The 15034-nt window shown below is 39.9% G+C and overlaps 2 protein-coding genes across 4 annotated transcripts in view; one reads left to right on the top strand and one right to left on the bottom strand.

The window, feature by feature from the left end:
• The window catches only part of plxnb2a.1 (plexin b2a, tandem duplicate 1), a 37460-nt gene extending 30620 nt beyond the window's left edge, over positions 1 to 6840 (bottom strand). The window contains exon 1 of the mRNA XM_077543861.1: positions 6513 to 6840. The gene's annotated coding sequence lies outside the window, so the exon portion shown is untranslated. The remainder of the gene's footprint in view (positions 1 to 6512) is intronic.
• A 3445-nt stretch (positions 6841 to 10285) lies between these two features.
• The window catches only part of abcc9 (ATP-binding cassette, sub-family C (CFTR/MRP), member 9), a 30495-nt gene continuing 25746 nt past the window's right edge, over positions 10286 to 15034 (top strand). For all 3 annotated transcript variants that reach the window (XR_013288350.1, XM_077544336.1, XM_077544334.1), the window contains exons 1-5: positions 10286 to 10377; positions 12065 to 12114; positions 13008 to 13182; positions 14614 to 14755; positions 14842 to 14963. Coding sequence is in view for 2 of the 3 variants with exons in the window: in XM_077544336.1 (XP_077400462.1) it covers positions 13035 to 13182; positions 14614 to 14755; positions 14842 to 14963 (412 nt within the window). In the remaining variant the exon portion in view is untranslated. The remainder of the gene's footprint in view (positions 10378 to 12064; positions 12115 to 13007; positions 13183 to 14613; positions 14756 to 14841; positions 14964 to 15034) is intronic.

Genomic DNA, 15034 nt, shown 5'->3' with positions numbered 1-15034 from the left:
CAACCCCCATTTTTCATGTAAAATTGATATTGGAGGTTTATCTGTTTTTTTAAGAATTTTGGAGTGTTTGAATTTTTTTTCCCCTCCAATTTTTTCCAATACCTTTCAATGGCCGTTAATTATTCATGGATTTTCACTGTTCATGTATTTTGTCCAGTTCTGTATCTAGTTGGGAAGTCACAAAAGAAAAAAAAAAAAAATCACACAGTGCATTTTGCCCACTTTTTGGTCCAAAATCAGCTTCTTAGTCAAATGAGGAAGTCTGCTTTGAAAACGGAAGAAGGCTTACTGGGAAAAGGTCACCGCGGGCTGGCCAGGCAAGCTACTTCCTTCCATTTCTGCTTTTTTGGTATTTTTCTTCTAAATTTAGAGCGCAGTGCGGCTTGCTAAATCTCGATTTGTTCTCAAAGTCAAGAGCGATTCATGCGGTCCATCCCACATTCCACAAAGCTGTCATTCATCCCGGGCATTCGCTGGAATTGACTTTTACCATAAACACAAACGCGCGCGCACACACACGCACACACAATGACAAACAGCTGGTGGTGAGCAATCAGGAGGAGTCTATTTCCATAATGAGGTTCAGGAGGTGAAATAAAGTCCAATCTCATTCCCATTAAAGCTTCCCGCCGCCATGCCCCGAATTCCCAATTCATCTTCAGAGTCGCGGCAAAACAATCTGTCGACAGTCTCGGCACTTTTAATATGCCGAGTCGCGGCAACTCAAGATTTGTCTGTCAACTCAAGATTTGTCCGTCAAATCTCATTTAGAAAAGATGTGCAGTGTGACCAAGCTCGTAATCGACTTTTACATTGACTCATTGAAACAAATGCCGTTTAATCAGTTTCACTCCCACTGTTTTTTGCAAGAAGAAAAAAAACATATTTATAGTACTTCTGTACAAAAACAAACTGACATAATTCAATAGAATAAAAACATTTAATAAAATTCCTAAGTCAAGAAAAGTAGAGCAACTAAACTGGTGCTCAGGCATTGCAAATAGGCAAGCAACTTCTAAGTGAAGAAGTGAATCCCACAGTGGGGGTGAAAAAGCAACCGCCTGTCAAGACAAATTTCGCCGGTGGAGGTAGCACTTCACATACGCGCCAATTTATGTATCTGACACATGAATTGCAAAACTGGTGGTGGAAAGGGCATTGAATAGAGTTCAGTAGCTTGAAGTGAAGGCCAGAATGTGGAAATCAAAAGCAAGCACAGGTCAAAGAAAAAAACTATTTTTCACTGGTGGAAGCAGCACTTCATCTACTTGTCAGTTTGCGCTGCTGATCTGTAAATAGGGTTTTGGATGGGTCGTCGTGACCAACTGAACTGCTTCTACCTTCGGAAGTGAAGAAGAAATGCATTTTCACTGGCGGGGGCAGTACTTCATCACACCTAGCGGTATTATAAATCCAACATGAACTTGAGGTCGACGGCGCTCAAAACAACGACCGCTTCGCTACCATCTTCAAGTGACGACCGGCGCCTTGCGTTCCACTTCCTGTCGGAGGTTTGTCATTTCTTTTATTTTTGCCGTTCCCACGCGGATGGCGTCGGCCTGAAATAATCCCGCCACAAGCCCTTCCTTGTTTTCTCAAAAGCCTCAACACTGACACAAATGTTTGCTTTAATGACTGCCGTTTGCTATGTTTGCTTGTGTGTGCGTGCATGCGCGAAACTCCCTTTCTGACAGCTCGGTACTTCTGCAAAAGACAATCAGCTGGGGAATGCTGCAAAAATGGCCATTTTTCCCCCCCCCCCTTGGCTGACAGGAAACACGTTTGCAATTAGCGTCAGCAGTCTCCGCTGGCGTGTGTGGGCGTGCGACCATCAAATGGGGGGGAGAGAGAGAGCAAGAGAGAGCAAGAGAGAGAGAGAGCCAGGGGGTTGATGAGATTGCGCAATTACAACCAAGCCACTCAAATTCTGAAGTTGGTGTGTTATTTCACACGCACGCACACACGGCAAACAGACACACACACACACACACACTCAAGCAAGGGGCTGGCACTTGTTTGAGGGTCATCTAGGAGGCTCCGTGACCTTGAAAACTGTACTTATGTGAGTGAGACAGAGACTCGGCGGGAAGCTGCATCTCATTAGCATCATCTGTGGCACGCGGGAATCTGCCACTTTCCCTCTCTACCGACACACACACACACACACACACACACACGCACACACACACACACACACACACACACAGTTTGACTTCCACAGAGACGCTCGCACCGACATCCATATCCCGTTCGCATTTCCATATCAACGCTGTCACATTCTCGCAACCTTCGCGTGCGCTTGTTAGTTTGTTTGCTATTTTTAGATTCGCTTCTACCAAGCGAAACGGGGGTTTTTCCTGGCTCAAAATGAGGCAAAGGTGGTTATCTTCCCGACTACCGGTACCAGGTATCAATATGGGTGCCAATACCAGTCTTGTTTTTAAGGCATCGGTACTCGCGGCGGTGACCGATACTATTATCGGTTGCCCTCCTGCAGCCATTTTACGATCAGGGACTAGAAATGAGAAATTATATGAATACAAAGTCGCCATTAATTTTTGCCATTTTTTTTTAACTACAATCATTAAAAATTAATCCACCAGTATATATTAAATTGTAAATCTAGTTCAGCGTTGTAAAAAACTATCACGTTTATTGTATATACTGCGTTTTTATGACTTTAGCGATGACTGGAGCACACCACCTGCCTCACAACCAGGAAATGGGCGTGTTTCTTCTTCGGTACAAAAAACAAACAAACTCAAGGATGTGAGGAAGAGGACAACAAACATGACACACACACACACACACACACACACACACACACACTTGTGCGCAGCCATACAAGAGAGACAGAAGTCTACCAGGTGTTTCAAAGACCACTCCCCCCCACCCACCCACACACACACACTATCACGGGGTTGAAGGTCACAACCCAACTTCTACTGTTCTAACAGGCAAACACGACCTTCGAACGTTTGCAGGAAAACCAAATAAGCCCCCCCCCACCCACCCACCCACCCCGCTAATGTGCAAACACACACGTGCACTAAGTCCAACAATGCTCACTTCCCCTTTTCTACTACGAGCAACACTATTGACATGATACATTTATATTCATTAGTGGTACTAGTAGCATTCCAATGCTAACTGGTGGCTTCATGACTTGCGACAACGTGGTTCGACTTACGTACGCTTAATCGACTACTTGGCAGACAAGAACGATGGCAAGTTTTGGAACGTAGAAGTTTCTAGTTGCAAGTCAAAGAGCCGGTGTGCAAGCAAAGCTGGTGCGTGAGCGCCCGGTGACCTTAACGACCTTGTGGCCGGCTCGCTTCCTGTGTTCCGTGGCGACCGCGTGACTGACTGACGCCAGCGGACAAAACTTTCGAGTGTTCTCTCTCACGCTCCCGCGATTCCCGTTTCATCCCAGCGAGACGCTTTTAAAGCTCCCGCCCGCAATCCAACGCACCTTCCACAACTTTTCACGAGACAGTTTGACTAGGATACCACATTAACTCATTCACTGCCATTGACGGCTATAGACGTCAAAAATTCATTTCATTTCTATTAGTCTAACATTTTGTCCACTTTTGTTAACAAGAGTATGAAAACCTAGGAAAAAAATGATTGTACATTTAGACTAGATATAAAATGTGTGATTAATCATGAGTTAACTATTGAAGTCATGCGATTAATTACAATTTTAAAAAATTAATCGCCTGACGATCTAATTTTTAATAATCTTTTCTTTTCTTTTTTTGAAAAAAGAAAAGAAAAAAATATTTTTTCAAAAAAAGAAAAGATTATTAAAAATTAGGGCGTCAAGCAATTATTATTTTTTTTAATTGTAATAAATCACATGACTTCAATAGTTAACTCGTGATTAATCACAAATTTTATATCTGGTCTAAAATGGCCATTTTTTTTCCCCCTAGGTTTTCATACTCTTGTTAACAAAAGTGAAAACAAATGTTAACCTAATAGAAATTGTTAAAAAGAATTTTTGACATCTATAGCCAGTGAATAAGTTAAGCTACATTTGGCTTTTTTTTTGGGGGGGGGGGGGTTGCAATGTAATGATGAAGTTGTTTTTTTATAAGAAAGAAAAGTGAATTTTTTTCTCATTAGAGGAAGACATACAGTATTTTGTCAGGATAAAAAGTCATAATCTTACCAAAATTACCTGTAAATCAGAATGTTAAGTCATTGTAAAAAGTCATCTCCAAGACAGAAACTTATTTTTGTAAGATTACTGGAAAAGAGAATTTGACTCTTTATTAAAAAAAAAAGGGACAAGATTCTCAAAAATAAATAAAAAATATTCTTTAAAAAATAAGTCCTTTTTTTTTTCCAAGAATAAAAGTCAAATAAAGTTGTCTTTTTTTCAAGACAAGTTGAATGAGAGAGTCGTGTTCCAGTAAGATCAAAATAATAGAACTTTTATTCTCGTAATATGCCATAAAAGGTCTTGTATTCTTTATTCACTAAAGAGATAAGACTAGATTTCAGCAAAAGCTCATCAAGTGGTAAAAACATGACTTTTTTTTTTTTTTTTTTAAGTAAGCACACCCTACCCTTACATTTCTGCAGATATTTCACAAAAAAACTTTCATGGGAGAGCACTTAAGAAATAACACTTTGACACAATGAACATTACTTAACCCATGGCAACAAAAGTGAGGAGACCCGTAGGTGAAAATGCCCAAAGTGCCCAAAACGTTCTCTCTATGGCCAAAATTCCAGTGTGTATTTATTCGCCATAATTAATCGGCCCAAGCTACGACTCGCAGACCCGCGCCAGTTCGACGACCCTGAACGCAACGCGAGCGCGTGACTGACAGTTCGTCAATCACAACATTCCACCAGGGCAGGTTTGCCACGGACACCCGCCGTTGACATTCGCCACATGCCGCGCGCGGGAACGCGAGTAAACTCTTTTCATGAGTCATCGGGAACCATACAAAATACGTTTGGGGAATCTTGCATCATTCTCCTGATGTAGTCACATGAGTTAAAAAACAAAACTGCTGGATGCTGGAATTGTCATTGCATGAGTCACCTCAGAAAAAAAACACTAGTGAAGCAACTCCTTACAAAACATGAGTTCAATTGAAACACTGGATTGAATCATACATTTTAAACAAAACTGGGTTCATGATGGCCATCATTTATGAATATTTCATATGGACATGAGACGAAAATAGCGGTTGAAAGTCTCGGTCACCAAAATGCATTTTGCACTCTAAAAGCAGCTGGGTCAAAAATAACCCAATATGGGTCAACAAAAAGACGGATCAGTTTGACCCAACTTTCTGAGTTGTTTTATACAAATTGAAAGATAAATGATGTGCACCGGTGTATTTATTTTTGAAAAGAGTCATCTGATGCTGAAAGCTAACATGCATTTAATAATTTTAGTGAAATTATCATTCATTTCCAAATTAAAATGTTTGGTCTGGGTTTATGAATTATGAATGTAAAAGAGTACAAATACTTCATTACTATACTTGAATGTCCATGCATCTGTATTCTGTACTTTACTTTGTTGCTGACATTTCTCTCAGCTTTTTTTTTTAAACTATGCTAGCAACTTTTAAGACTGAGCACAAAAGTGACTTTTACTTTGAAAGTAAAGTTTTTTTTTTATGCCATTTATCACAGTATTGCTTTCATGTAGCCTACATGGGCACATGATGGATTCGCTGACCTTTTAAGAGAGAAAGGACAGTTTTTACCGGCCGAAACTCCAATCAAAGTTATTTTTTAAAAGTACACTTGGTGCTCTTTCGATGATTTTATTGGCATTACAGCGATGTCGATTGGTACAAGCAAAAGAGGTGTTGGCTTTTCGCGAGGCTGTTTGCAGACTTGCTCAACAGGATCAGCCCACCGAGCTGTGCTGAGAGGCTCCAGATGTTCTGCGTCCTGATTGGTCCCAGACACATTCCACTCGTCACCTCGTGCCAGACTCGCTTGAAAAAAAGCTCACATGTAGGTCGCCTTGTTAAAACAGCAGGCAAGGCGCCGGCACATCCAGGTTGGCGTGCTGCACATATTCAGCACGTCCAAAGTAAACCTATCGGCATTCGTGGGAAAAAGTTCTTACCATAAGAGATCCGAGGTCAACAGCAGCAAATTCAAATAAAAGGCAGCGACAATCCGGCCACTCCTTCAGGTAAAAGCGGCAGCAACTCTCTTCAAACGTGTTGCTAAAAGATCCATGCCGGCTCAAATAATGCAGTTCAAGGGTCAAATACATGCCGATAACCCGAAACTTGTCTCCAGTCGGTGGAATGCCGAAACTTTTCTTCGGGGAGTCAACCGTCACTTGCCTGCGTTTAATTGGACGCAGAATTGGATGTTTTATAATTGGAGTCCGGTGCGACGCTCGGCAACTAATGCCACAATCCTCCTAAACCGAAGAAGGAACCGACTGTTTCCCGGCGGCACAGCAGCAAAACAAAACAAAAAAAAACATGAAAAAACAGCTTTTAAAAGCGTTGACTTACCCTCGAACCGTCGTCCGGAAGGTTCGCTACTTCCAAAAGATCTCACGGCGCTGAAAAACTGGGGAAGTGTTTACATCCTGGTGTGCAGACACAACTTTAACAACATTCCCAGGAGAGAAAAAAGAAAAAAAAAGGGGGAACAACGAGTCACAAGGAGCTCCACTCAACCTTCTCCACACCTCCGCGGCGGGCCGGAGAGTATCCAATGAGTATCCCGACGATGAGCGCTTGTCTACAGTCTGCTCGGCCAGAAGCTGCCGCTGTAGTGAAGCCAACTAGAGAGAGTATGTGGACGTTGACGATGACGATGATGAAGAAAGAGCCTCCTCCTCCTTCTCCTTTCCCAGTTGGAGCGCCCCCGCGCGTCTGTCAAGGTACATTCAAGAGTCCCGGAAGTTGTTTCAAAACAAAAAAAATAGCTTTTGCTTCTTCTCCAGTTTACACTTTAAGCCTCCTTTTTAGTGGATTATGGTCAATAAATGAATGACATACTACTAATAACAGACTCCACATACAATGTTAAGTTATTATTATTATTATTATAGAGTGTTATTTTAATTGTAATTATTTATTTAAAAAAAACATTATTTTCATCTTTTAATTTTTTAATTTTACGATTTTTGCTATTGTAAAACTCGATTTTAGTTTTAAAACATTTTTTGTCATTTGGTCATAACAGTAAGGGCATAAACGTATATTTATTACTATTTTATTTGTATTCTTATTTATTGTTTGTATATTTAAATTTATTGTCATGTTTTATGATCTTGTCACAAATGGAGACTTACATTTACCATTATTTTAATGAATTCTATACTTTTTACTATTTTTGTTTATAATGTGAAAATTGAAATGAAATGTGGCTGCACAAATGTATCATTATTTTTGCTTTTTATTATTCTATTTTCCACCATTTCCCCCCATTGTCAACTTTTATGATTTTCCTGTAAATGGGGTGGCATGAATGCACATTGTACATTATACGCGATTCCTTGTGTTGGAGATGGAGGTATTTTATTTTGAAAATCAAACCAGGAAGCCAAACATTTACTGTTCAACTTGACAGACATCTTCTACTCACTTTCCGATTGTCACAAAAGGGCATTCAAAGAGCATTTCAAACACTGGAGAACTTGTAGACTAGTATCTGTAATACTTGACCTTGAAATCAATTCATGATCATAAAAGGTATCATGATCCCTTTTCTCTTTTGTAGTGTGTTGCGAGCATTTGAGGTGCAGTTGTGGCCTGACTGATGCTGTCAAAGCCATTTAAGCGTGCTGCGGCCCCTGCTGCTAATTGGGGGCTTTCTTGGGGGAGTTGGCGCACACAATGGAAGCTTTGTTGTTGGGGAATTAGTGTGAGGCAAACTCTGTTTCCCAACTCCTCAGTTCTGCGGGTTAGAGCGGGAAGAAAGAAGCCTCCGTTTAATATCAAACACATGCGTGTTTTTAGGAGAACGCGGAATGGAGTCCCCCCCCCTCCTCCTCCATGCATGACTGATCAAAGTTCAAAGGGTCAACAGCAGGTTCTGAGTTAAGATGTTGACTTAAACCTAACCCTAACCCAGCCCAAGACTATAACCGAACCTGTTCAAAGTGCATTTGTTGTGTTAATGAGAGGCAAAGAAAGCAGCTACAGCCCAAGGGGGGAACTCCATTACTCTTCGCTGACTGTTTTTGTCTGAAAAGACTTATAGCACCTCATTAGAACACTGCCCACAGCACACGTGTTTGTGTGTGCGTGTGTATTTGTGAGCAAGGTGTCACTCGTGAATGATTCATGAGCATGTAAATGAGATGAAGTGGCGAGACACACACACACACACACACACACACACATTCGCCAAGCTCATTTTGAGTGTGCCGTGAAAACGCAGTGGACTCCGTGAGATAATCCATCATGGAATTGGAGTAATGAAATGTAAATAATGGTCAAAATATGAGGAACCAAGCTGCATTTAAATGAGATTATTGTGATTCCGGTGTGACAATAAAGCCCAATGAAATAAATATATATACTGTTCACACATTGCATTAAATGCTACTAATGTGAGAGGAGTTTATCATTGCCTACACTGTTGCATTGTTATTCACATTTATGCCTTCTCAAGTTGCAGTTGTGCATTATTAGCATTATTATCCATCCATCCGCCAGGTGTGAACCAACAGTCCAGTCCGCAAAAAAAAAGGACAAAATCTCAATTTTGCACATCCATGTGTGACAGTATTTTTGTACATGTATTGATTATTGTAGCTTCAGCTCGCTACATGTTGATCAATACTCCACAGCACTAGACACTAAAGTGCTCAAGGACTTTCTGCCAATTTGCCGTGTTTTTACACACTTGGCCAATAAAGATTATTCTGATTATGATTACCAGCGCCACAAATGTTACAAAAATAATTGGTGCATATTTTTCATTCTGACGAAAATAAAATTTTTAGTTTAAATATTAAGATAAAATAAAAAGATAAATAAAAATAGCTGACTACGTACAAAATATCCTAAATGAAATACTGTATTGAAGAAAGACCGACATCAAATGTTAGCCAATGGCGTCTTCTTGTGGTGAGGAGAAGATATGTTTGTCGTTGTCCCCAAATGAGGGATTGGTCGCCATCTAGTGGCTCAATGATGAACTGCACATCTCCAGCTCATCATTTCAGATTGTTTAAAGCAGGGGGTGGGAAAAGGTCATGTTTGAGGTCACTGCAACATGGACAGAAAACATGAACGTGCGTGTGTGTGTGTGTGTGTGTGTGTGCGTGTGTGTGTGCGCGTGTGTGTGTGTGTGTGTGTGTGTGCGTGTGTGTGTGTGCGTGTGTGTGTGTGTGTGTGTGTGTGTGTGTTGCTGGCCTCTACTTCCTGCGAGAGGGCGATTGGTCGGTCAGGCTTCAACTTTCTCACACTGCCGAGTTCAAGCAAACTTGTACGCATACGCACGCATGAACAGACACGTACACGCTATCATGGCGGTTCTTTTATAGATTAAAAAAGAATACGTCATGGTTCTAATCTTATACTTAAGTGATCCTTAGTATGTGAAATAAGTATCCGTGCACTGTCTGTGTGTGTGTGTGTGTGTGTGTGTGTGTGTGTGTGTGTGTGTGTGTGTGTGTGTGTGTGTGTGTGTGTGTGTGTGTGTGTGGAAACACAAGAAGAGCAGCGGGTGAGGGTTAGTGGGAGTATTTGTGACACCCGAGGGAGATGATTAAATTGTGTGTGTGCGTGTGTGTGTGCGCACTTGCTGTGGGTGCAGTTTACAGTATTCTTAATCCCGAGCGGATGTTTTCCGGTGTCTTTATTCCCCTCAAAAGGATGTTTCCATGGCGACAACATGAATGTGAAAATCGGCTTATGATGCTCACACATTCAAACTTACAATCATATCATGTATAATACACACACACATACACACACACACATATTTATATATATATATATATATATATATATATATATATATATATAAATATATAAATACAGTAAAATTTAGTATTACAGTGGATTATTCAACAGGATTCACTTTTCCCTTTTTTTTGTGTCATTCTTTTGTTTTGTTTTATAGCGTCCTCATTCTGCAGTGGCCTGTATAACGATCTTTGTGCCATATTTTGACATGGTCATGTCAAAATATGCACGCACAAAAAAAATCCTATTATTAGGTAATCAATCACGATAGTGATGGTTTTTCGCCCATATTGACAGCAATATGAAATGATATGGATTCTGATGACCCTGAACGCAATTTACGGCTATTTCCGGTGCAAACGCGTCATCATCACCTTAAAGATATCGGAGCCCCCTCCCATTAGCAGCGCTGCATCAAGTTCCAGCCCCCAAAAGCTGCGGCAGACGCCAGGTAAGTGTCCCATTTGGGATTTACATGACGGCAGTCCGAAAATTCACCTTTTTGACGCGCATCAAGCGAGTGCAAACAGCGCAATACCAAACTCCTTCGACCAAACGATCAATATAACATAGTACCGTCACTACGGGATAATGCATTTTTTAATAGACACTCAAATAATATATTTATGTCATTAAAAAGGCATATATGTAATCGGCATTAAAATAAGACTTTTAAAATCTTGTTGATGTGCAAAATGTGGATTGAATTTAAGATGCTCTCCCTTGTGTCAGGCGGACGGAAGTGAGGAATGTTAACAAGCGGGATCATTTAAAATGTGAACACATTGCAGCGTTTCTCTCCTTTAACGTTCTGTTTGAGCATGCCGAATACAACCTTTAATCTAATTGATTAATTAATTGTAGTAGTTTAGGTGAAGTGGCCGTATAATTATTTACAAACGTAAGCATATTTAAATCGATATATTTCGGGATGGAATTTGGACTGCGTCCAGATATGAAGCACGTCGAAGCTTAACTACAAACTCAATGATGCCGTCCCGTCAAAGATGTTTAAATGAAATACATTGCATTAATGTTGTGTTTTGTTTTAGATTTTCCAATCCTAATATTCCTGGGATATATTTGTATGAAATATGATTTTTCAGAAGGCCCGGTTTGAGCTGCCAATCAAAGAGAAATCTTTTTAATGAGGAGTGTGTGACGACAAGTTACATTTTCATCCGTTAGAAGCCCAACACGAACCCACTCCCACTCGTTCAACTGCTTCAATTTTGGAAATGTAATCGGCGACGATGCGTCAAGGTAGCGGGAGTTAAACTCGCCTTAACCGGAAGTTGTACAACAGCTGCCTCCAAATTATAGTTACAGTTCTAACGTGAGATTGGTGACACTTTTATGGGGCACGTAATTCAGCGTTACTGCTCTCATACACTACTGAAATCCCGTCACGCGCTACTAAAGTGCATATTGAAGAATGATGTGTGAGAGGATGTCAGCATGCTGTGTTCACAGTTTCTAATGTGTGTGTTCCAGGCGTTTTAGTATTGTGTGAAAGGCAGCGTTTCAGTTGCAAAATTATATTCAGTAGTAGGGCTGCTCGATTATGGGAAAAATAATCATCACAAATATTTTGGTAATAATTGTAATTACGATTATTATTTTGGTACAAAACAAGAACATGTTCAAACATTTCAGATATTAAGACAAATAAAATTATTTGAAACTATAATTTTTTTTTACGATTATGACGATTTTGTAATGGTGGAGTGTAATAATTGAAATTGTAATTTAATTTCGATTAATTGCACAGCTCAATTCTGTAGTATGTGTGAGAGCATTTCAGGTGTGCCTATTTTCAAAGCACGTGTGAGAGGTATTCAGAATGATGTCCCTGGCAGCCTCTCACACATATTTGATGAGTACATGTCAGTATTTTATCCCTTTCGTCTGTTTGGATTAAAAAATAATAATAATTGGTACAAGTTTAGGCTTTATTTTGAAGGTTGCCGGATGTAGTGTGTGTGCATTCTGTGTAACAAACGCGGGTCGTCAGAATGCCGAGCAGCTGATCCTGGCGCACGTCTAAAAATAATCAACTTTTTCTCTCTCCGGTCAGCTCTCACTACAACATCTTTTTCTCCTTTTTCCCCACAACCTTACTTTTCATTTCATTTCAGCAGGAATGAAAATTTGTCGGTGAGGATTACGGGATTTCGCTCTTGTTGAGGTAAACGTTAGACTTTTAATTTCCACTTTAAAAAAAAAAAAAAGAAAAGAAAAAGTAAAGACTACTCGTGAGTTGCGTGTGTGCGTTTTCGTGACTTTTACGCGTAACCATTACGTCATTGTTAAAATGACGTCACTGGTGGCCAATTATAATGAGTGTACTATGTTTGGCACATTTGAAGTGCGTGTAGATATTTGAGTCATGTATGGAGGAGGGTGTCAAGTGTCTTTTAACGCTGACTTTCCGCTTCACAAAAAGTTGGCACCGTACTCTGAAGGAACTCTATTTATGAAATTTTATTTTATTCCATACGTTTATGTATTAATAGTGGCAAGTTCAATGGTAAAATGCTGTTCCAGACAAGTAAAGCTCTTAAACCAAAGCCAGCAGACAAAACCCAAAACAAGTATGGCCACCACAGTCATATTTGTTTGAGGTCTTCATCAGCTGCACATTTCTAGAAGCTTCTTTTGGTCTAGTACATGTTGAATGGTCTTCTTGGTTCTGTTCTGGCACGTGTTGAATAATAGTCAAGTTAGTACGCATCAAACAGTCTACTAGCTTCTTGTCTAGTACACGTTGGATTGTCTAGTACGTTTTCAATGGTTTAGTGCACATTGTATTATCTTGGTCGTAGAGTGTATTTTTTCGAATGGTTCATACTTCGTACATGTTGCTGCGACTTTTCTAGTACGTTAGTCGTCTTAGTCCTTGCTTTGTATACATTGAATGGTCTGCTTTGTAATGGTTTAGTACTGTTTATGTGGAATGGACTCATAAAAGCTGAATTATAATTTTAGTTTAGTACATATTGAATGGTCTAGCACACATCTAATGATGAGGCGGGTAGCGGTGAAGTACATTTTATTTTATTTTCTTGTTTCGGTCGTCAGACGGAGGCAAAGCGGCACAGCGCGGCCATGGCCTTGTCGTTTTGCGGCGACGACGAGAACGTGAGCGGCTACAGCGTGGACAACGGCGTGCTGAACAACGGCTGCTTCGTGGACGCACTCAACCTGGTGCCTCATGTCTGCCTGCTCTTCATCACCTTTCCTATCCTCTTCATCGGTGAGAAAATACAACATCGTGGAAATATATTTTTAAAAAAACTCATTCACTGCCATTCATTTGAACTATTTCTATGAGTTTAACATTTTTTTTCCACTTTTGTTAACAAGAGTATGAAAACCTAGAAAATACTTATTTATTGTACATTTAGAACAGATATAAAATGTGTGATTAATCGTGAGTTAACTTGAGAATGATGCAATTAATCACGATTAAAAATTGTAATCGCCTGATGCCCCTCATTTTTAATAATCTTTTTTTTTTTTGTGAAAAGAAAAGATCATTAAAAATAACAAAACATAATTAAAATTATAAAAAAGAAGAACTTATTAAAAGTTAAAAAACATTATTAAAATATTTTTTTAAAGAAAAGATTTAAAAAATGAAAAAAATATTAGAATTATTTTTTTAAAGAAAGATTGAAAATTGCTAAGTTTTTTTAATTTAAAAAAAAATAGAATTTTGTTATTTATTTTTTTTATTTTAAAAAAAGAAAAGATTATAAAAAAATTAGGGGTGTCAGGCGATAATTTTTTTTTAATCGTAACGGATCGCATGACGATTAATCACAAATTTATCTGTTCTAAATGTACCCCCCAAAAATTTCTGTTTTCATAAAAAAAATGTTAAACTAATAGAAATAGTTAAAATGAATTTTTGACGTTTATAGTCGTCAATGGCAGCGAATGAATTCTAATAGTTAATAAAATAGTATAAAGTTTATTTAACTAAATATAACTGAATGTAATACTAAGCAAATTATACAATGTGTAATTACAACAATAGCACAATTTTGCTTTCTGCTAGCTTAATGCTAACACACAGTGTAAAATGCCACAGACGGGCTAATGCATAGCATCAATATTCACAGTGTATTCCTTTAAAGGGATACTTGACATATTTTGCCCAGAATTAATTTGATAACTCCGTTATTTTTCATGTAGAATTAAGACCAAACCCAGAAAACAGGTGAGCCATGATTGGTTGTTACCGACTTCCTCAGCGCAGGTGATGTCATCTTCAGTCGACAGCAAGTGGAAAATTTTTTTTTTTAAAGGTATTGATTGTACATGAAAAATAATGAATTTATTGAAATTCATTCTGGGCAGAATGTTAACTTTTTATGCTGAAAATGTCTCAATGAGTCCCTCTTAAGAAAGGGACATTTCAACATTAAAGGTTGTATCAATACTCGTAGGCAGGCAATAGAACAATGAATGTAGCGTGAGGTCACGACCCTGATCAGCGCATCCAAAAGGCTGATCACCGTGGCGACAATCTGCATAACGCAGATCCCAGGTGACCAGCATTTATGGCTTCTGTCCCTCGAGACTCCCAGCTGATTCTGTGTCATCAATGAAAAAAGAAAAAGAAAGACCCCCCCCCGAGGACCATTGCGATAATTGCCATATGTGTGCTTGTGTGTGTCAGGATGGGGCAGCCAGAGCTCCAAGGTGCAAATCCACCACAACACATGGCTGCACTTCCCGGGACACAACCTGAGGTGGATCCTCACCTTCTCGCTGCTCTTCGTTCATGTCTGCGAGTTTGCGGAGGGCGTGGTGTCCAACAAGTGAGCCCCCCCACCCACCCTAATGCCCCGGTCGGCATGTGGGCTATCGCTAAATGCTACCGCGTTGTGTTTGCGCCTCGCTGCAGGATGATGGACACCAACCACCTGCACCTCTTCATGCCCGCCTTCATGGGCTTCGTGGCGGCCACCACGTCGGTGGTCTACTACCACAACATCGAGACCTCCAACTTCCCCAAACTTCTCCTCGGTGAGCTCTTGACTCATTCACTGCCATTGACGGCCATAGACGTCAAAAATTCATTTGAACTATTTCTATTA

The sequence above is a fragment of the Vanacampus margaritifer genome, chromosome 15 (assembly GCF_051991255.1).
Source record: "Vanacampus margaritifer isolate UIUO_Vmar chromosome 15, RoL_Vmar_1.0, whole genome shotgun sequence".
In the NCBI taxonomy this organism is placed as follows: Eukaryota; Metazoa; Chordata; class Actinopteri; order Syngnathiformes; family Syngnathidae; genus Vanacampus; species Vanacampus margaritifer.
Note: the sequence above shows the minus strand (reverse complement) of the source record. Positions and strands in the feature narration are given on the sequence as shown.